The 23,238-nt window shown below is 45.2% G+C and overlaps 1 protein-coding gene across 1 annotated transcript; it reads left to right on the plus strand.

Annotated features, from left to right (window-relative positions):
* Positions 1 to 1,004: 1,004 nt before the first annotated feature.
* Positions 1,005 to 22,842, plus strand: rasgef1ba (RasGEF domain family, member 1Ba; the record flags this gene model as incomplete). Its single annotated transcript, XM_080739313.1, has 13 exons — positions 1,005 to 1,208; positions 1,385 to 1,507; positions 1,649 to 1,786; positions 9,147 to 9,365; positions 9,691 to 9,765; positions 12,545 to 12,640; positions 12,774 to 12,876; positions 15,065 to 15,144; positions 16,675 to 16,770; positions 20,367 to 20,462; positions 20,907 to 21,030; positions 22,405 to 22,477; positions 22,659 to 22,842. 13 exons carry the CDS (start codon positions 1,005 to 1,007, stop codon positions 22,681 to 22,683), a joined length of 1,452 nt encoding a protein of 483 aa, XP_080595439.1. The 3' UTR covers positions 22,684 to 22,842.
* Positions 22,843 to 23,238: the final 396 nt, after the last annotated feature.

The raw sequence follows: 23,238 nt of genomic DNA on the forward strand, positions 1-23,238 counted from the left end.
AAACAAACACAGCGTCTGTGTTTGCGTCTGAGGAAATGTCCCGGGGCTATTTTGGAATTTGTTTAACTTCGGCTGATGTGCCATCTTGGCTTTTGTGGTCAAACAGCTGTAAAGAAGAAAAAAGGAAAAACACCAGAAAGCACTGCTGTTGAACAATGCTGTGCCGTTGTGTTGCTCCATAAGCTGTGTTGCCCCTCATCTCTTGTTGTTACTCTACAAAAGCATCATTAAACCCATCCTGTTGTACTTTTCCCCCATGCTTTTACACTTATACTGACCATCTGCAACTGAAACAAAGCTACTGACTCATAATACCTCCGAAATCATTGAGAAACACTGGCCCTCACAAGAGCTCTCACAATAGCAAATGGTACCAATCTACCCCTCAATCGTTACTTCACATTAATGTAATTTGGACGGAGATATACTATAGAATTTTGAGATGGGGGAGGAAAGAGGTCACTTTAGGACTTTTGTCCACTCTGCCGTTACAGTACATGTACATGTTGTGCTGTATGTTAATGTTCCTAATGGGTTTAACAGGCTGTGAAACCTTAATATCCCTCCCGGGACAATAAAGTCTAATTGAATTAAATCTCAATTCAATTCAAATGGGCTTTATTGGCACATTGCCACAAAACAAAAGTGGAGCAAAAACAATCAAAACGAAACAATGTATGTACAATTAAGTGGGAATAAAGAAATGTGTAAAATATCTTACAAAAGAATTGTGCATAATTTGCTGCCAGAAATAGTTATATACATCCACGTTGGAAAGGTTAGCTCGGGACACAGTTTTGAAACAAATGCAGTATTTCAATGTTTTGCATTGACTAAAAACCTTTAGGACCAATAAATAAAAACTAATAAAACTGTAGCTCCTCTGTTTGCATGTACAGTACATTGAATCTCTCTCTCTCTCTCTCTCTCTCTCTCTCTCTCTCTCTCTCTCTCTCTCTCTCTCTCTCTCTCTCTCTCTCTCTGTCTCCCGCCTATAGGACACCATGCCTCAGACTCCACCCTTCTCGGGTCAGGGCTTTGGTTCCGGTGGCGGAGGGGTCGTGGTCTACAACAAGAACCTGTACCAGAACCAGACCAATCAGGACGAGGGCTACGCAGGCCTGTATTACCATGACGACCACCTGGTGTCTGGCTCCCTGGAGGCCCTGGTCCACCACCTGGTCCCCACCGTGGACTATTATCCTGATGTGAGTCTGGCCTTATATGCAGTATCAGGCACGTGCACACATAGACATCAAAGGGGGCTTGAGCCCTACCTCAGCACCTGCCTCTCTAACATTCTCTGCACGTCCCTGTCAAGGATCCTCAAAAGGTGTGTGCTGGCTTTAATATATTTCTTCTGGTTTTGTCCCTCGGTCAACAGAGGACGTACATCTTCACCTTCTTGCTGAGCTCTCGTCTCTTCATCCGGCCTCATGAGCTCATGTCCAAGGTGTGTCAGCTGTGCATAGAGCACCAGAGACTCAGTGACCCGCAGGCCGATAAGGTACGGTACAACCTCCAACAACCTCCAGCCTTCTAAACCAGGAGCCACTTTGGATCATGAACCAATTTTTATGGGTTGAGAGTAAATCTGCTCTCCAGCCCTCCAGCTGTTGACATTTTGTGCGTGAACTTCGTCTTTCAGATGAGAATCAGAAAGATCGCACCCAAGATCCTGCAGCTGCTGACAGAATGGACGGAGACCTTCCCGTACGACTTCAGAGATGAGAGGATGATGCGAAGCCTGAAGGAACTGACCCAACGGCTGGCCAGCGGAGAAGAGGTATGTCCATACCTGAAAAGACTGATTCATACGCTGTCGTACCACGAGTTATGCGGGGTGAAATCTACTGAGCTCATGTATAAAACATTTAAAAAATGTAAAATGCCTTTAAAAGAGTATAGCCTACTGGAAAATCTTGATGAAAGCATTAGCTCCACAAGCTCACATCTGCTGTGCACTTCTAGATAGACTATTTGCAAATGGACGTACGGTAGTATAAGAGTGCTTAAGAGGGGTTGAATGTATGTTTTGTGATAATAATCCAAAACGTATATTTAGATTTAAATCTAAATCTAAAAGGAACATTGTAACATTATTGTAAAGGAGTAAAAACTACAATATCTGCCTGTAGTGCAGTAGAAGTATAAAAATGTATTGAAAAATGGACATACTCCTGTAAAGCAGATCTCGTAGATCGACTATTTGCCAGCAGATATGGTTTTGTCCATTGTTTGTGCTTGCTGCTAAACATTCATTCATGAGCGAGTTCCTCACGCTTATCATTTTGGGTACGAAGCGGCTGTCTCCTTGAGAAGAGAACTGGGGTATAAGGTCCCGGGTTCCATCTCAGGCTCCTCCTGGCTTTGTGGTCGTAATGCCCTTGAGCAATTGGGCTGCCCCACTGCTCCTAATAGTCAGGATGAGTCTAAAAGCAGACAGCAGATTTCCCACAGGGATCAATAAAGCTTATCAAAAACATTGATTGCTCTGCGGTGCAATGTCAGGGCAACTCAGCAGAACAAAGGCCGTCAATACACAGGACACAATAAGACACACAATAACACTTAACAAATCTAATCCACTTCGCTGTAATGGGTGACTTCATCTGTGCCCAAATTGGGGCCGACAGACAGACAGAAATGGCTCCCGGTGTTGTTTGTAAGGACCTTAAGAATTCAGGTCAGTGTGCCTTCTTCCCACGCCAATTTATTTAGCATAATATCTGTGTCCCCTTGTTTAAAAAAACTAAAGGCCCGGTGCATTCATTCCACTGTGACTTCACATGCATGCATGCATGCATGACACACACACACACAGACAGACACACACACACAGACAGACAGACACGCACACACACACACACACACACACACACACACACACACACACACACACACACACACACACACACACACACACTGCTTGGGTGGAGGAAGGGAAGTTAATGATAGGTAGTAGTAGGGGGGTTTATTGGGACCCCCCCCCCCCCCCCACACACACACACACACACACACACACACACACACTCACACAACTCTTTGTATTACTATACTTGTTGTGAGGATACCCAAAATACATTCGGGTCCCCCATCCGGAATCAAAAGGGGTATTGTAATCAAATTATTGTCTTAGGAGTGCGACAAAAAACTAAAAGATATTATTGAACTCAAGTCTCCATGGCGTGAGTAATAAATAGAAAAAAAGTAATTTCGGGGGAGAACTACTCCTTTAAGCTAGATGCAGAATAGATACACACAGCTCAGACCCGTTGGCAAACGAAAGGTCGCGATTCTACCATGCTTGTGTGGGGATTTAGCCTTCACACGTCTTTATAAGCCTTCACACGTATAGTACGCCCCCCCCCCACACACACACACACACACACACACACACACACACACACACCCTTCCGTTCTGATGGATGAGTTGACACCACAGAAAAAGACCACCTACCCATCCATCCATCCTCCATTCATTCAGGTTCCACACCACTCGCCAATATAGTGCCAAACGTCAATATTGATCCTGGTCTAAATCCACACAGTCAATACATTTCACTCAGCAAGACAACACACACACAGGGTTGCTTACAGATTTCCATCAGTGCATGTCAGCGTGTAATATGCGTATCCTCACAGAAATCTCTCACACTGCGCTGACTAATGGCTGATGTTTGCGTGGAGACAAAACAACGTATGTCAAAGGTTCAGCAGCAGTACACACACACACACAGCCGCGTAGCAGCCATAGGCGGTGCAGCCAATGCAGTCGCATTAGGGCCCGTAGGTGGAGGGTTTTGAAATCCTTTATTGGGCCCCTTGACGCATGCGTTCTTCTGCGTAAAAGAATAAACAACACACCGGGAAGACTTTGGGGCAACAGTTAATATTTACCATGCTCTCTGAAACCAAGACAATGTAGCCATATGGATATTATGGAACAAAACATTATCTTTCATTGTCGTCCTTACTTACTCCTTACTCCCCTGGGGGAGCCTGGTTAATGAAGTATGTAGGGTTTAAGTGGTTAATGGTCGCACTGTGTGGTTTGGACCTCACATCATTGTTGTTGTTGGGTTTAAACCTTTGTTAGTCTGCACAAAAAGTTCCCTTTTTCTTATTAGTCTTTAATATTTAATTAAAATAATGCTTTTGCTTTTGTGCGAACACTCTTGTATGATGAAGTATGATGAAATTTACCAAAGAACTTGAAAAAGTTGACATTTTGGAGGTACAAGGTTTCTATAACTGACATGCAACGATTTGAGAAAGGATGGCTGTTTTAAAGCGGCTGAAATCACTTCTGCAGGACATGGTTCTTTATTCCCATCAAACCCGGCATGACGCTCCCTGCAGATGTGATGTCTTAAATGGGACAAGATGTTCCCGGGTGAGGCAGCAGCACCAAATGATACGTTCTGTGACAGATCCTATCAGTGCTGAAACTCTGCGATAATTACACACACCATCTTTTACAAAGCACACACAGTCCATTCAGATGCATAAACACCGTCGTCGCCCTCATGATTCATAAAAAACGAAACATGATAGCCACCGTGTTCATAATAAACGTGATTGTTACGTGCAATGTGGAACAACAACAGGTGACCAGGTCATGTTTTGTTTTACTTGTAGATGTTGTTGCATTACATTCCAGTGTTGAAAAAAGAAAAAATCTGCAAACATTAATGCATTATATAGCAAATAGTAATAAATCACACGATCGTGTGCCTAAAAAGCCAAGGGAATATAATATTGCTGAGGAAGTCACAGATCATCTTTGCCCAAAATAGGGACACCAAGGTTAACGTTGTACCCATTTTTTATTAAATTGTTACATTGTGATATTAGCAAAGCAATTACGGTATCTAACATATCAAACATCAGCCCACATTTCCCAAAAGGAAATGCATGCATTTAATTCAGTCTGACTCTGACCTGAAGCAGGGATAAAACACATCCCCTGCTGGCCATTCTTCAAAATGAAGGACCAGAGAGGAGGTATGAAAAGCAAATGTGTGGATTTCCCACCCAGCGAATGCAACCTCTAGTCTGCGCAAGTCAGGCCAACGAAGGCCATCCAACTGTAGAACACACGGTGCAATGTTGAGTGAGAGCTATACTTTCGCCTTCCTCTCTCGGCAGCTTGGAAGCCAACAACACCACGAGAGCCATTTCAAAGAATCCTAACCGTTAAAGTGGAGGAAGTCGTTCTGGTGATCAGCACATGCAATTACCCCTAGATGCCTGCAGCTGTTTATGAAGACCTAACGCTGCGTTTTAAATGTGTGGCTTCAGCCCTTGGAGTTTTTAAAGTGCAAAACACACTGCCCGCGCAGCGCAGCCACACATCGCTGCCACCCGTGAGGTGCCGCCTGTAGAACCAACAGGAAGTGCCATGTGCTGCAGGGAGAACACTATAGGCTCTATGCACAGCAGCCATTTTGGAGAGAAGTTGGGTCTCTTCTGGCTTCCTTCACAGGTGTTACCAATAATACTAATGAAGGCTCTGTTCCATTCGGGTCAAACAGAGTCAGGGTGCTGATATTGTGCATGTTGGCTCACTAGAAACACTCTGCTACACCAGTGGGTCTCAAAGTGTGGTCCAGGGACCCTCATGGTTCCTTGGGAGTTCCTTTGAAGGAAGTGAGAAGAGACCTAACTTCTCTCCTAAATGCCTATTGATAACACTCAGGGTGCCGAATATTTGTTGTGTCTTGAGTATTGCAGCCACAGGCAACTTGATTCATCACCTGAATAGCCAATCTCTTTTTTGGGGTAATTGTTTTATAATGACTGCTATTACAAGTCTGGATATAGGGCCTATTGCTCTATTCCAACGATCAGTCTGTCCTGGTCCATTGTGCCTCAACAACAACAGATTGGGACTATAGTCTGCAAGTTGGGAATCTGCTAGGGGAGAAGAGTTGACTGGCCCACCGGTACCCGCAAACACATAAACACATAGCAGTGAACGCTGCCAGTGTGGGGGGTTGTACATAGGCAATAACTGGAGCGTCTGTTTTGATGCCCCCCCCCCCACCCCTCGCCGCCAATGTGTTTTGCTCTTTAGTGACACCGGAGTTTGATGCTGATCCTTCAGAGCGTCGAACCGCAGCGCCTCCAGAATAGATGCCCTGAACATCTGCTCCCAGTGGTCGGGGCCAGACCCAGACCACAGTCCAGCATTCCAGGCCTTGATCTCCTTGCTTAGGCCCTCATTTTGGATGTGGTTGGATGTATAAGGAGAGAGAAGTCAAGACATAAACAAGCTGCTGCATGCATGTGATCTAGACCTGACCTGGTTTAGTACTGGGAGTTGTTGGACCTCATCCAGAAATGTCTAGTTCTCATCCTGCAGCCCAATGCAGAGAAGATTTCTTTGAATTTGATATGCTTAAGGCCACAGACCCCCATTTGATACTTTTTTTTGGTTTGTATTTATCTCTGGGACCCCAATCTACACAGTACTTTAACTGAGTATATGAATGTAATGGTTGCATTTGTACACCCCACCTGTGTACCAAAGAAAAACCTTAATAACAATCATATCCCATAAACACTAAAACATCACGATAAAGTCAAAGTTGAATACAAAGCAAAAAAGCACAAACCCTCCCCACCCCAGTATCTCTCCCATGTCCATCGCATTAAAAATCCATAAAGCGGTTCATTTAGTTCCTAAACTATCAATCATTTAGTTGTCGTACCCCCTGTAACTCCCTCCATGTCCCCTGGGGGTCCGCGGATCATTGCTCACTGCGGAGGCAGTCACGAAGCATCGTGTGCTTTTGAGACGCTTGACTTGCAGAACAAACACAGCGTACCCTTTTGGCATGGGTTGGGAGGCTTCTTGCGAGAAGCGCTGTCGCGTAGCCAAGAAACGAAACCAAAACAAGGTGCCAAGCGGGTGGCACCGCGGTCCAACCAGGAACTGACTCGCACCAAGAACCCACCTGCCAGCTTAGACGGTGCCAGGACCTCAGGAGCTGCCCCCCCCCCCCCCCCCCCAAACCACCACCCCCAAAAAACAAAATTTCCATTCCATCACCAATTGTGGAGTTGAACAAGCGGTACCCCCACTGCCTCAGAAATGCGAGGCATGCTGTCATCTGAAAGGAGTGTGGCTATATATAGCTGTGCCTGCCCTCTGTCTGGAGTGGGAACAGGAGCGGTGGCAGGTGGTGGCTTTTGACGAGGCTTCTCCTGTGATTGTTGTCCAACTGTACACACAGTCAAATAAAACACTCAGTGTTCATTTTAAAGGGGGTGTATGTGATATCTTTTCAGATATTTCTATTTTTCTTTTAGTTTAAAGGAATAGTTCACTGCCAAAATGACTTATTTTCTATTGATTACTCTCCCCAATAGTTCAATCTTTATTTAATTTTTTTGGTCCCATTCCCAAAATGTCAAATTACATTTCCTAAATGTACCCCCTTTGATTCCGGATGGAGACACAAATGTGTCTTTTGGTGGTGGTAAACTATTCCTTTAAGGTTGTTTTGTTTAGTTAAAAGGATCATTCACCCCCAAAATGACTTTTTTTCTACAATTACTCACCCCACGGAGACTTGAATTCATGGATATCCCTTTAAAGCTCTTATTCTGATAGTAATCATTGCTAAAGAGTTAGAGGGGTCTCCCAAACATGTCCAGCTCTTAAGTATCACACATTTTCAGGTCGAGATAACAATTTTATTCAACCAGGAGAGGGAACCCCCACAAATCTATCGGCTTCAATTTTATTTGCTTCACATGTTTATCCTGTATCCCGTATACGTTTTCTCCCTGTTTGGATAAAATTAGTATTCCAAACTGGAAATGTATTTTCTCTTTACTTAAAGTGCTGCAGGGACCAGGACAACATTGGCACAATAGCAGATATTGATACACATCCCTCCCGCTCGCACAACGGTATAGGCGGGAGCGCCCTTGTTGTGCCCTTTTGGGACCATTCCAAGTTATGCAACTGTTCCAAAGTGTGTCAGTTATCTAAGTGGTCTGTATTAAATTAGGGGAAAGGCATGAAACCGCGGCCCCTGCAGCCCGGGGGCCCAGCGAGGGTCCGGCCTGCTGTTCCTAGCTGGTCTTTTATTAGGTCGGGCAGGAAGAGAGGGGCTTGCGTAACACGGAATATCCGCCCGCCACGGTTCACAGGCAGCGAGCATCGGCCACGAGAGGAAGCTTTGTTCTAGGAACACACAGAAATTTGTGTTGCACAACACGGAGGTGTCAAGATTATTAGCAGCGCTTTTGGTGTTTGGTTATTGTTGACAGCCTCTTGGCAGACATTGTGCTGACATGCAGCAGCATGGTCTGTGTTGTAAATTCCATCGAGACTGGTATCACTTTCTGGCATGTACGGTATAGTAGCTGTGGTAAAGCTTTAATCTGAAATGCGCTTGATGAAGTCCTTGCATGTGTGCTATAACTGGACCGTACATTCGCTTTCTATTCAAAGGTTTTTATGGCATTTCGTTTTGGGGTTGTCCGTATGTCGTGCATATGTCCCAAACTTGGGAGACTCGAGAACGCCTTGAGGGAACGTCATGACATTTGGGACAAAAACATCCACTTGGACTCAAAGAGTGAACTGAACAGAAGTTGGGGTTGACCTCACAAAACAAATTTATTAAATGCCTTCAATTACTACAGATTGATTGATTGATTTTGATTGATTTTGTAATTTCTCGGCTTTTTTCACTAGTTTAAATCATTTTTACAATTATAAATACAAAACATTGATTTTGATTAGTAGTTTGCAAAGGCAACGCACATGACAGTACAGTTCAGATACAAGGTCTGCTAATAGGATTTAAACCCAAGAAGGCACTATGGCTTGTTTACAACTGGGTCCTTTTTACTCATTTCATAAAGTAAATATACTAAATAATATGATAGTGAACAGACACGGATGTAAACGACAACTGGTTGGCAGAGGCATAGGCCTACAGCCAACGAAGCCGTATAGCCTTTTGTGTCCTGCGAAGCTAGCCCCTGAAGAAAACAAAACAACCTGTTATTCATGGAAACAAGTTCCGGACTGCATCTTAAAATAGACTCTCCTTTTCTCCTTTCCTCTCCTTTACTCCCCCCCCTTCCCCCCCCTCCGTCTCCCTCTCTCTCTCTCTCCACAGGTGTACAGGAAGGCGGTGGGTCAGCTGAGCCAGGGTCTGATCCGGAGGCTGACGGTGCTCAGCCAGTACGAGGAGGCGCTGGTGAAGATCAACGCCACGGCGGCGGAGCGCCTGGCGACCGTGAGGGCCAAGCCCCAGGCGGCGTCCGCCCAGAGAGACCTGCTGTCCATCTGCAACGACCCCTTCACCGTGGCCCAGCAGCTCACACACATAGAACTGGTGAGTATAGGGATGGGACGGTATGAAAATGTCATAGCACCATTATTGTGACCAAAGAAATGTACGATATTATCGTGATAATCTAAATATCCCCGACGTCCATTATCCTGGTGCGGAACATTTGCCAAAAAATGTATGATCTACAGTGAGCTTGTAGATCGGCTATTTTTTGGCAAAGAGATTTGGTGCAGTATTACAGCTTGACCCTGAAAAACCAAAGCCAGTTTTCGAGGTGAAATGAATGTGATTGATGAGATGAGATGAGATTGAATGTTCTTCATGCGTGAAACATGGCTGTACAAACAAAGTGTCCTTGCCTTCACAGGAGCGACTCAGTTACATCGGGCCAGAGGAATTCGTCCAAGCCTTCGTCCAGAAAGACCCGCTGGATAACGATAAGGTAACGTCTGCGTGCTAAATACATTTGCAGCATAATGCCTAAATTAGGGCACGGTCACCTCATCTATGTCGGAAAGCGTTGTAGCCAGTGCATGCCGAAGCGTCAGACACATCAATTTATTTTTATTTTTGATATATAGTGGTTGGCTCACTCACTGAATGAAGTGAAATGCCTGCCAAGTGGGTTAACTTTGGACTTTTTTGTTGTTGTTTAATTTTTTCAGGCTTTTCTAGCCTAATAGTCACAGTGTAGAGAGACAAGAAACGTGGAGAGAAAAGTCCAGGGAGTGACATGCAGCAAAATAAATCCCAAACCCAGGACTCGCTGTCTGTCTGCGGTGCTTCAAAACGCTGCAAACGGGACGCTCCATCCACCCCCTCTTTGTTCCCATCTAGAATTGAAATGAAAGGGGGAACTGAAGTTTCTGAGGCGTGCGTGCCCTTGCGTCCATGCTGTGTTGCTGAAAATAGCCGATGTACGAGCTCAGAACGCCGTACGACAAAAGTGTAAGTGACTGTGTCCACAGAAAGGGTTTTTGGACAGAAAGTGTCTGTGACCCATTATGCACTGAGCCAGACAACCTCGGCTCCCATGATTGTGGTCGAGTCTCTCCAAGCCTCTGCATAGGAAAGTGAACTACTTTCAGCTTGAGGCTCCCAGATTGCTTTGGCAAAAAAAGAAACTCTGGATGCAGAAGTCGCTGCGGGGATGAGCAGCGTTCCTCCAGCCCGTCTTTACCATAGATATTGTCACTGTCGGGCAGAAACCTTGTATGTCCAAGTTTCAAATTTGTCGCAAAGCAAAGCCCTGCTTCATCTTACAAGGTTGTTGCACAAAAGTAGTGAAAACCGCAGATCTACAAGCACACAACGCCTTGCGGTGCAATGCTTGTAGATCGGCTGTTTTCACTAGTTTAAATATTTCCCATATTTCCTCTCCAGACAGACAGTTGTAGGCCAGCAGCTACGTAGGTCTCCTGAGGGTCAACATAAGGACACAGTTTTAGGAGACAGTCGATCCATCCCAGGCACGCACGCACGCACACACACACACACACACACGCACACGTCGAGCCATTTCCTCTGCATCAGGCCTTATCTCCTAGCAACCAGTTGAGCTGCTGATGGCTCGGTCTGAGAGGTGTGTGTGTGTGTGTGTGTGTGTGTGTGTGTGTGTGTGTGTGTGTGTGTGTGTGTGTGTGTGTGTGTGTGTGTGTGTGTGTGTGTGTGTGTGTGTGTTCTGCTGCTCGGCAACAAGGTTTGTTATTTTATTTTGGGGGGGAAGCAGTGTGAGGGGCGGTTGAGGTTCACTCGCTTGTCTTTTGTGCCTCGGGCCACTTTGCTTCCTACCAGCCCCCACCCATCCAGTCCACACAATGCAAAGGAGTGCGTGTGTGTGTGTGTGTGTGTGTGTGTGTGTGTGTGTGTGTGTGTGTGTGTGTGTGTGTGTGTGTGTGTGTGTGTGTGTGTGTGTGTGTGTGTGTGTGTGTGTGTGCGTGCGCGTGTGCGTGCGTGTATTGTAATAGTATACTTGTGAGGTCCAAATGTCCCCACAAGTATATCAGAATCTTTTATTCTGCAATTTTCCTGGTTGTCATGATTCAAAAGCATTTTCAGAATTAGACTTACAATTAGGAAAAAGATTCAGGTTAGGGTTATTAGGCATTTAGGGGTAAGATTTAAGGGTCTGGGTTTAGATTTATGCATAGAATGACATAGTTGCCCTTTGGTATTGCGCACCGCAATGTGTAGAATCTCAAAACGTGCTGTGAGTTTGTAGATCGGCCATTTTCAGCTTAGGATAAGCAGGTGTGTTTAGGTTAAGCCAGGTTAAGGTTAGGGATAAAAAATGTATTGTATGTCAAAAATGGTAAAGATTCACAATGACATTCATACAATGAATGCTATAAAATGTTGATGTCCTCGCAAATATAGTGGCGTATAATGAGTGTGTGTGGGTGCCTGCGTGCGTGCGTGCGTGTGCGTGTGTGCGTGCGTGTGTGCGTTTGTGTGAGTCAGATAGAAAGAGAGAAAGAAAGAGAGAGAGACAGACATAACATGGGGGGTGGGGTTGAGAGGTGAACGCATGGCGCGAACAGCGCCTGTATGGGGGAGAGAGTGGCGTAAGGCCGAAGGAATGCCAGGAATTAGAATGAACACAAAGGACGAGACGACCGCCGTTCATTGTGTGAATTTTACCCCATGTGAAGCCATCAGCTTTTAGTCCCGCATGAGCGCTGTTACTGCTGGCCATGTGCTTTGTACTCTGTTCAGGGACGTTCAGCCATGAAAGTGAAATGCATTCCATCCCGTGCCATATGATAGCTAATGTCAGTATCTGTAAACAATGCTAAACCTGACCACCTGACATCAGTGGTTTGTGTATTATAGTCTACTGTTTTTTGAATGTCTCAGACATGAAATTCATTCCATTCCATGCATATGATAATGTCAGGACATCAATATCTAAAAGTATGAAGAGAGTAAAATTGTATATGTACATTGTGGGTTAATAATTAATGAATATTGAATCAGTTGCCGTACAGCTTGGTTAAAATAACTTTAATTCTTTCACATAAATCTCTGTAAATGTACAAAATGTGTACACTGTTGGAGTTACAAACGGATATAAATGGACAATGAGGATTTTATCTGTGTGTGTTCTGTGTTTGTATAGTAAGCTTTATTTTTAAAGCACTGTAATTTCAGCATTTTTGTCATTCATTGTGAATTGTGGTATTTGTATTTAATTAATGGTAAAGTGTGGTGTGTTTTTTCAGAGCTGCTTCAGTGATCACAAGAAGGCCAGCAACCTGGAGGCGTACGTGGACTGGTTCAACAGACTGAGCTTCCTGGTGGCTACAGAGATCTGCATGGTAAGCTGGTCAACACTAAATATATAGAGCAAGTGCAACTGGAACAATATCCAGATTTTTACATCGAGGTCACGATCAACATGAAGGATGATTAATTCGAGCCTGTATCTACGTTTATTTTGTTCCCCTACAGCCTGTCAAGAAGAAGCACAGAGCCCGAGTCATGGAGTTCTACATCGACGTGGCCCGCGAGTGCTTCAACATCGGAAACTTCAACTCCCTCATGGCCATCATCTGTAAGAGTTTTACTGTTTACTCTGTTTCGGTCACTTTATCGGTTAGTGAGAACTGGCTGTATTTCCTCAAACGAATGTACTTTTCACAAACTCCAGCCATACTGACCACCCTCGTCAGCCAAGGCCAGATTTAACAGGGAAGAAATAGCCGATCTTCAAAAGTAGATTTCGAGATTTTGTCACAAGGGGTTCAGCGTTCAGCTGATGGGATTCAGGAGATGTCCGAGGTCTTTAAGAGAAAGAGTGCATCTGGTCAGGCTAATCAGCCCACAGCACTGGGGGGTGGGGGGGCGGTCAGCCGGGAAGAAGGGACAAACAACAACTCATCCAGGGCCGGGCAGATGGTCATCTGTGGCCAGAGAGAGAGAGAGAGAGTTGGAGGGAGGGAGGTAGGGGGGAGGGGGGGGGGCTATTAAAGACGGATAGAGAGAGCGTTTTCGGTAAGTGTTGGGGGGAGGGGCTGAAAAGGAAGGGATTTGTTGGGAGCGTGTGACGGGAGGGTAGATGACTATATCGGAGTGCCAGCTGTCCTTTCCTTTTTGTGCCCGTCGTTGTCCCCAGGGGCAGAGGGAGAGCGAGCGAGGGAGGCACAGAGGGGGGAGAGAGAGAGAGAGAGAGAGAGACACTCACACACACGCACATACACACACAGGAGGGAGGCCCTCTCTGGGGACCGCCATGGGAAGATGGCATATTAGTGCGATGATTAAAGTTGGACTCGATGCAGATGATGGGAAAGAGCCTCCTGTGTCCCCATTACGCCTGACCTCCGGTGTCTGTTCCTTTCTGTCCCTTTAAATGTCTCTGTGTCAGTGACAGGGGACGGAGTTGTTGTTGTTAACGTCAGGAGAATGAAAGCAGCGGGCGTCCCAAAGGCACGGCTACTAGCGGTGCCACCACCAAACACCTGTCTCTTTTGTCTCCGAGACGGAGCCATTTTGTCCCCAAATGAGACACACGCTCCCTTGACGACGCAGTGTTTGCATAGCTACACAGAGAATATAAGATAAGATAAGATAAAGACCTTTATCGATCCCGCTGGGGAAATTCAGGCGCCAAAGATAGTGCAGGAGTGGTGGAGACTGGTGTGGCTACAACGAGGAAAAGTTTGGCTCCCGGAAAGGGACGCGGTTCACCGGGTTTGTGTGCTGGTTCGCTGTTCTGCAGAGTGAGCAGACTTTTAGCCTTTTGTTTACTTGAGCGGTGGATGTGTGTCTTTGTGTTTTGCGGAGAGAGTTCTGACTGTCAATACGCACGCGTGTGTGAGCGCACAGAGGAGAGGATTACCATATGGGAAGCAGAGGTTTGAGAAGGGGAAGCCAGGCGTGTGTGCTTCTAATCTGGGGGGAAGATTTGTCAAAACATTTGTCCAAAATAGCCGATTTTTGGAAAAGAGATTTGGTGTAGCCTGGTGAAAAAAAGCTGTCCAAGTACTGGTCAGTATATAGAATAATAGAAGGTTTAAAGTGGTTGTTCCCTCCGGCCTTTCCCTCATTGTTTCTGAAGAACAGGGGTGATGCGATGGGGGTGGGGTGGGGTGAGGGTAGGGTAGGGTGGTTTACTGAAGGTGGGGGATGTTGGGGGGATGTTGCATCTGGGTGCATGAGACGAACACTATGTTCATGTGTGTGTGTCAATTTAAAGGTCATAATGATAACAGTTTTTTATGCGAGGCGAGGCTAATGCGTTTGCATTGCACATTTCAATAACAAGGCAATTCAAACTACTTTACATAAAAACGACAAGCATTCAGACATCAAGGCACGGCGCGTAATAAACATATTATATAAAGGGACATTTGAAAACGACAGAGCACAATCTCAGCGCAGAAGAAAGAAAACGCAGGCAAATGATAAATAGAGAATTCGGTGTCCACAGAGTGTCGAATGTTATAATTTTTCCTGAACATATTATGGATGTGAAATAATCGCTTTAATTATTTTGTCAGGTCCAAAATGATTGTTTTTGTTTACCTTTGTAAGCTGACTGCCAGCAATATCTATATGTTTCTGTTCTCATTGGGAAAGGTGCTTTTCCCCCCTAAAGTGTGCGACATCTAGTGACTGATTAATGTTGTCTGTCACACCTTTTAATTGGACATGAAAGTAACGAACAATGAGCATTTCACTGTGTGTGTCCACGAATGTCTGTCTCAATCCAACTTTTGTCGTTTCGCTCTCCCCTGCAGCTGGGATGAACATGAGTCCAGTGTCTCGACTAAAGAAGACCTGGGCCAAAGTCAAAACCGCCAAGTTTGACATCTTGGAGGTAAGCATCTGCGACTGTGTGCATTTCGAAGCGGTTCAAAGGGGTTGTGTGTGTGTTTGTGTGTGTACAGTAAGTAAGTACAGTAGTACTGTGTTACTGCAGTGCACCACTGTATAGCTCCATGGGTGTGTGTCTGTGTGGTGGTGGTGGTGGTGGTGGTGGTGGTGGTGGTGGTGGTGTGGGGGAGTGGCATCCCTAGGGCTGCTATTAGCCCAGATGGTGCAACAATCCACCCGTGGTTTAGATCAAACACAGTTCCCCTCTCAGCACCTGTGGAAGTCCCAGACACGTGGAACAGCGAGTGGGCACTGGGCATGAAGCCCCAACCAGGCTGTCACGCCACTTACCCCCAGCCACCCACCCAGGCCTGGAGATCACAGGTGGCACAGATCAGATCTAACGGGATGCAGCTGATGGGGTCTCCCTCCCGAGCCATCAGATGGTCTCTCTGCATCCGTATTTTGTTTTGATTTTCCGGTTTGGCCGAGCATCTATCTATACAAACACATCTTTGTTACTGCACGTACTCCTATGGGTTGGGTTGACTTCTGTTAGCAGGGAATGTTGAACGGGAGGAGTAGGACAGAGGCCCTGTCTCCTCCCGGTGGGGGCTCCTCACTGGTAGGCGGGACCAGTATAGGGTACAACAACAGTGGGAGGAAGTCATTGGACATGACTTTGACTCCTCCGTGCAAGTGTGTTACAGGATATTAGGAGGTTCTCCTTAGCTCGGCTACATTAAGCCCAATCTGTACTCCCGTTTGCAAAAAAAAAGAACAGAACGTCAAGCTAACTTAGCCGGGAACTCTGCCCTTATCAGCAGAGAGACACTGATGTATATCAATTAGACTAATAGCCTTCTTTGTCAGTTCATGGAAGTGAGGGCATCAATCCTTGATTTCTGTTCATAAAACACAAGGGTTCAGCCAAAGGCATTGCTTCTAATTTTATTCAAGCTGTTTATTCGTGTGTGCATTTGTGTGTATCTGTGTGTATGCGTGTGCGTGCGTGTGTGCTGGGGGGTAGCATAGAGCTTGGGCACGCCTGTCAGATGACTCATAATGATACTGTTAGCAGTAGCCTTGCATGAATATTCATGACTCCCGTATGAATCCACTTGAATAGTTTATGATGCGGTAGATAGAGCTAAACAGGCGTTTTCTTCTCTCTCTCTCTTGAGGATGTGAGCTTTTCTCTTCGGGTCAAAAACCAATGCTTTCTTTGTTGTAGAATGTCTTTGTTGTTTTTGAGCGGTGGTCACACCGTCTCCTTTGAGTGACTTTGTCTGTATGTGACTATGTCTGTAACTTTGTAGCATGCCAATACCGCTGGTGACCAAGTGGCGCTGTTGAGTCACACAAACACACACACACACACACACACGGGCGACCCTGAAATGAACTGCTACACACACACACACACGGCCACACGCACACATTCCTCTCACACACACAAACACAGGGTATAGAGATGAACAAAATGAACTGCTCACATCCACCGCTCACTTCAAACTTGGTTTGATTTTTCCAGCACCAGATGGATCCTTCCAGCAACTTCTACAACTACAGAACGTCGCTGCGAGGAGCCACTCAGCGCTCCCTCACAGCCAACAGCAGCAGAGAGAAGGTGAGGATGAAACCACTCTAGCGTTGTGTGTCGGTCGTGAGCGAACAGCTCAAATGAACCAGTCATTTTTGGAGAACGAAATGAACTAGGTCACTCACTTCCTGAAAAGATCTGTTCAGTATGATGCTCTATACCAATGATTACTATCAGAACCACTCCAGTTTTTAGAGTTCTGTTGTTCTTTGTTGTTTTTTTAAAGCCGAGCTATGGGTTTTCTTGTGCAGTTGATGTGCAAGATCTCGTGGTCTTATGAGGTCTGGTGACCTCAAATTTTACGTAAGCAGTACAAGTTACCCAACATCTGCCATCCAGATTGTTCTTCTCACATTTATGTAAAGAAAAGTTCCGTTTTTGAAGTGTTTTTCTTTTTTCGTGACGCATTTTGCAGTCCACTTGACAAAGCACGTACAAACTGCTCTGTCCCAGATGATGATAAGCAGATTTAAGAACAAAACAGTTATGTAAAAAGTTGAGATCACAATCGAAGCCCCAGACTCTTTCATGTGTTGAGAGAACTTTGAAAACGGCTTGGGATGTGGACATTATTTGGGAAGTGGACTTACTTGAAAAACATCGCCCCCCCCCCCCTCCCCCCTCACCCCGGTATAAAAACATGCCTTCCGTGCAACCACTCACTCATTTACAGCGGTGGAAAAAGTACTACTCTTTTTTTGTTTTTACTTAAGTAAAAGTATCAATACTGAAATGTATAAATACTCTGTTACAAGTGAAATGTGCGGAATTCAAAATTTACTTGAGGAAAAGTACAAACTTATTGATATCAAAATGTACTTAAAGTACCAAAAGTAGAAATTACTCATTATGCAGAATGTCACGTTTTCAGTTGTATAAAAATCTTTTGAAAATAGCAGATGGCCGAAACGTATATAGGGCTGAAGTGGTTAATGTATGTTTCGTAATGAAAACAAAAAAATCTACAAGGTAACTAGTAACCAGAGTTTTCAAATAAATGTAGTGGCGTAAAAGTACATTATTTGGATCTGAGATGTAGTGGAGTAGAAGTAAAAAGACACTCCATGCAGTAAGTGGAGTACTAGAGTAAATCTACATAGTTACTTTACACCACTGTGAGAACATGCCTTCCGTGCAACCACTCATTTGAGCCTCGTTATCGTCCGCGAGTGGCGTTCGTTCCCCTCTTGTTTATGCTGTACACAGCAGACTCAAGGGGCCTCGGTTTGGAGAGCGGAGGGAGAAAATATGTTGCATAACATGGCATGAGGATGTTAGGCGCTGCAGAGGTCAGGGAGTCATAAAGTGGGTCACGAGTGCCAAGCGCTATCATCAGGCCTACATGCAGGCAGGCGGGAGGAGGGCCTGCGCTTTTCCTCCCCCCCATGTCAAAATATGTTGACATGAGGATGGGGAGGGAAGAAAACGCCCACCAGATCACATAGAGCGCTGCCTGCGCCGGTGCGCCCGCTCCTCGAGGCCCCCCTGACCCATCGCTAGGAATGGGACCATATGAAAGTTTCATGTCACGATTATTGTGACCAAAAGAAATTGCGATTTACGATATTATCACAATAATCAAAATATCCCTAACATCCATTATCTTGAGGCGTTGTGAGCTTGTAGATCTGCTATTTTTTGGCAAAGAGATTTGGTAGAGTGTGAAAAAAAAGACTGTACCATCAAACATGTCCAAACATCGACAAACTCAGCTTTTGTAGAAAGCTAAGCTGTTGGATACAATGCCCGTTAGGAATGCATGTTTATGCAAGACCTGCTGTACCCGTTGTTAGAGTACTAGTTAATATTGTAGTACTTGGAGGTCAGTCTATAGCATGATGTTGGTGACAGCAGGGATCTCCATACATGGGCATGAAAGGGACATAGACAAACAGACAGACAGATACAGAGGTATCCACATAAGCGTTAAATGGAACACACACAGATACACAGACACAGACAAATAGATACAGACTGGTCCTACCGAATTCGTGTTTGAAATGGATCGGTTCTGGTAGGTACAGTATGTCTATTTGGGTGTCTTTGGTGCATTGAAAAGTTTGGGAAGCCGTGTCGCACATTTAATGTGGAGGACAGTGTAGTAGAAGTGTGTCTTAAAGTGGAGAACAGTGTTGTAGAAGTATGTTTTGCTGAAAGTCTACCGTGAGAACTGCATCTCGCCAAGTCGGTGGTTTGGGCCGGGCCCACTAATGCAAACAAGCAGAGAACGGGGTCATGAAAAACACAATGTTCTCCTTAGACATTCTGGAATGTTTTCGCTCTGACCTCTTCTTCTTTTTGGGGGAAACCGTTTATGGATCTTCTCTTCGAAACCTGCAGATTTGTCTTACTTTGTCCAAGTAGCGGTCTGAACCGCTACACACTGTTTATGCAAAATGTTCTTCGTCAAAACACTTTTTCACCTCCCAGTTTAGAGCAGGGGCTCCCAAACCGCAGAGAAATGTAGGGTCTCTCCAGGACCCAAACTTACAAAAATACATGAAGAATGATACTAGAAGCTCACACTTTGACACATTGTGAGCTTGTAGATCTTGTAGGTACTCAAATATCTCAAAAACCTAATAGTTGCTGCCATTGCTGATTTAGATACGGTAATAATAATTCAATTCAAAGGAGCTTTATTGGCAAGAGAAAACATACATGTACATTGCCAAAGCAGGTGTCAACATATAATAAAGACAGTTGAAAATGGGGAACATATACAGTTGGAGGGTGGGTACAGCATTGTGTAAACAGAGCTATGTCACATCGCGTCGTTATATACATGTTGTATATATAAAGCTTTTTGACACAAATAGCAACAAACTTTGGGACGATATAATAATATCCCTGTAAGATAACAGTCCCAAAACTAGGCACGCTAGTCCAAAACAAAACAATGTTCCTGTGCCATTACAGTAACAGTACATGATGTATTCAGCTGCTTCTCCTCCCATCTGCTCCCTGACAGAACGCAGCCCATTTGGATAATGAATGGAACATTCCAGACATACTGTACCGCAGCCTGAGCCTTCTGTTTCTGTCTGACATGCCGACTGTTAAACTCTGACCTGGGCTACTGTGGACAGAGTTGGACCATCCGTATTAGGGTGGCTTCCATACAGAGACTGTTTATCTGTGTACAGACTAGACTAGCGGACTGTGTGTGCTGTGTGTGCATGACTTAGGGTATTCATGAGTACCGATCTTTACCAGTTGCAGAGTTTTTCATAATAGTTGTCTGAAGAGGTAGAGCGGCCGTCTTGGAATGGCAAGGTTCCCGGGTTCGATCCCCGGCTCCTCATGGCTCTGGGTCACAGTGCCCTTGAGCAAGACTCTTAACCTCTAACTGCCCCTGACGAGCAGATCGGTGCCTTGCACTGGTTGCCGCTGTCTGTTTGTAGAATGTGTGTGTGAATGGGTGAACGCGGTGCGAGGCGTTGTGTGCTTATAGATCTGCTATCTGCTGTGGTGAGGCAGGGCTTTACTTGACAAAATAACTTACACATTTGAAACTTGGAGATACGAGGTTTCTGCCCGACAGTGACGATATGCACCATATACAGTATGCCCTTCATGGTTTCAATTAAATCAAATCCCCCTCTGTCCTGGCTGTCTTGCAGATCGTCATCCCGTTCTTCAGCCTGCTGATCAAAGACATCTACTTCCTCAACGAGGGCTGTACCAACCGGCTGCAGAGTGGACAGGTCAACTTTGAGGTGAGTAGGAGAAAGTCACATCTGTGGACAGGCATTCTATATGCACTTCTTAACATTCCTTTCTCAATGAAATGAGTACAAAAAGACCCCAATGTAAACAAGCCATCGTGCTTTCTTGGGTTTAAATACCTATTGCTAGACCTCGTATGTGAACTGTACTGTCCTGTGCTTTTCCTATGCGACCGATAATATAGTATTCATTCAATCAATCAATCAATCAATCAATCAGTCAACCACTTAAACGCCATACGTTGTTGAGTGGAGTCCCTCAGGGCTCTATACTAGTGACTTCTCAGTTTTCACTCTCTACGCTAGTAAATATCTCAGCTGAAAATAGCCGACCACCTACGAGCACTGTGAGCTCGTCTCCCCATTGAGAGCTGGAGGACGTTTCCTGGTGACTGACTGAATGTTGTTGTCTTTTTCTCCGATCTCCGGTTTCAGAAATTCTGGGAGCTGGCCAAGCAAGTGAGTGAGTTCATGACCTGGAAGAAGGTGGAATGTCCCTTTGAGAAGGACCGGCGGATCCTGCAGTACCTGCTGACCGCTCCCGTCTTCAGCGAGGACGGTACGTAAAGCAAACGCTCCTGATGCAGTGCTTAAAAAACAGTGGCTCGCCCATTTGTGGGTCGCATACTCATTTTTATGGATCGCAAATAAATATTCCTATTTATCAAAAATAGTCACAAATTAAAAACAACGTATTTCATAAATATACTGTATATATATATATTTTTTTTTTTGCACTTTCTCCGATTTTCAAGTGAAAATAGTTGATCTACAAAACTCATAACGAGTCCCAAACCACACCAAGGCAACTAGTCGCAACTCCTTGCAAAAAATAGTTTTGAGTCCATGTCGAAAGTTCGCCCCAGAATAGGGATGCCAGGGTTCCAAGTTAAAAGTAAAATCAGTTCACACTCTGTCACCCTTTCCTCTCCCTACTCGGGTCACCAGTAGCACATGGAGCATGTAATCTCACACGGACCCTCCCCTTCATCCTTGTCAAAGCACCACCATTGGCTGCCAGGCCTTGTCACTCAACATATATGGGGGCCAGGCCAGACGGGCCGGTGTGTGTGTGTGTGCGTGTGTGTGTGTGTGTGTGTGTGTGTGTGTGTGTGTGTGTGTGTGTGTGTGTGTGTGTGTGTGTGTGTGTGTGTGTGTGTGTGTGTGTGTGTGTGTGTGTGTGTGTGTGTGTGTGTGTGTGTGTGTGTGTGTGTGTGTGTGTAATCTTCTTGATGCTATAAGCACCAGGAGAGATGCCTCAACAGCCCTGCTGTTCCTCAGACAAGAGAGATAGGATCACATTCAGATTAGCCTAGCCCTGGCGTGATTTACTTTACACACACACACACACACACACACACACACACACACACACACACACACACACACACACACACACACACACACACACACACACACACACACACACAGATTAAGAAAACAACACGCCCTGTCTGTCTGGTCTGCACTTTACTCTGTCCACGACTGCTGCATTATGGTGATGTCATCACTCATCCACTCCATTGTGTTGCTGCTACAGTATGCTTAACTTATTGTTAGTTGAGTGCCGTCGGTGTCGTGTGCAGGGCTGTGGACAGTGCAGAGAGAGAGAAAAAAAAAAGCCTAACGATGACATCATCGGTAGCCAGGTTTGGTAATTTCAAAGAAGATTTCATGATGCTAGAATAAGGGCTTCTATTTCAGCATGCTAACTTTCGAGGACGAGAAAAGGCTGTAGTTTCTATGAGCTTGGAATCACTGTCAATGACGTAGGCACTTTATACAACTGTTTCTGAACTGTCCACGTCCCACCAGTGAGACACAGACTTCTGAGCAGATAGAAATGGTGTCATCTTAGCAATGAGCATTAGTGAGGAAGACCAATATGGCCTGGTTAAAAACTAAGCGTTGTGTCCTGTGTTCTTCCCCACAGCGCTGTGCCTGGCATCCTATGAGAGTGAAGGCCCTGAGAACAACATGGAGAAGGACCGCTGGAAGTCTCTGAGGTGTGTAGACTGTACTGTAAAATTAACCCAGAAGTGGTTCTTTTTAAGTTGTTTTCTGCAGATATTGTATGTGTCTGTGACACTTCTAGGGGTCACGGTCTGCCTCCAAAACTATTCTTCTATCTGTGCACAGATCTCAGTAATTATTTTTGTTTCTAATAGCCACCTCTTCTGTCCACAGGTCCACTCTGCTAAGCAGGTCGTAGCGTGGTGAAGTGAAGAAAGCTGAAGCAGCGAAGCTGAACCCTCTGACAAAGCAAAGCACTCCAGTCATTGTTGTCTTTGTCCAAATGAAGTATCCCCATTTTGAAAGGGAAAGCGACAATCTCTACTTTGGCTGAAGAGGACAGTTTTTTATTTTAATTTTTTTCATTTCTCCGGTGTCAAATTTCTATAGAGGCTACTTGAGTTTTTACTCAACTCTTTTGTGCTGTATATTTTGGGACAGCTGTTTTTTTTCATCTCTTTGTATGAATTTGTAATAAGTCTTGAAAACAGTGCTAACGACCATCACGTGTAATAGCCAAGGAGGGAGGTGTTTTTTTCCTTCTCCAAAGCTGTGAGTCTGATTCATATGTCATCTCACATTGGTGTCCCCAATGGCAGAAAAAGGCCTACGCGACCACGCCGCGTTATGAGCTTGTGCCGTTTTCGGCGCAGGATACCGTCATACGACAACAGCATTCAAATTAAACATCACAGTAGACGGTTAGTGTATGGTTTGAGGGTCAGTGGTTCCTCAGCTATCTTCAACATGTATC

The sequence above is a fragment of the Nannobrachium achirus genome (genome assembly GCF_963921795.1).
Source record: "Nannobrachium achirus genome assembly, chromosome: 12".
Taxonomy (NCBI): Eukaryota; Metazoa; Chordata; class Actinopteri; order Myctophiformes; family Myctophidae; genus Nannobrachium; species Nannobrachium achirus.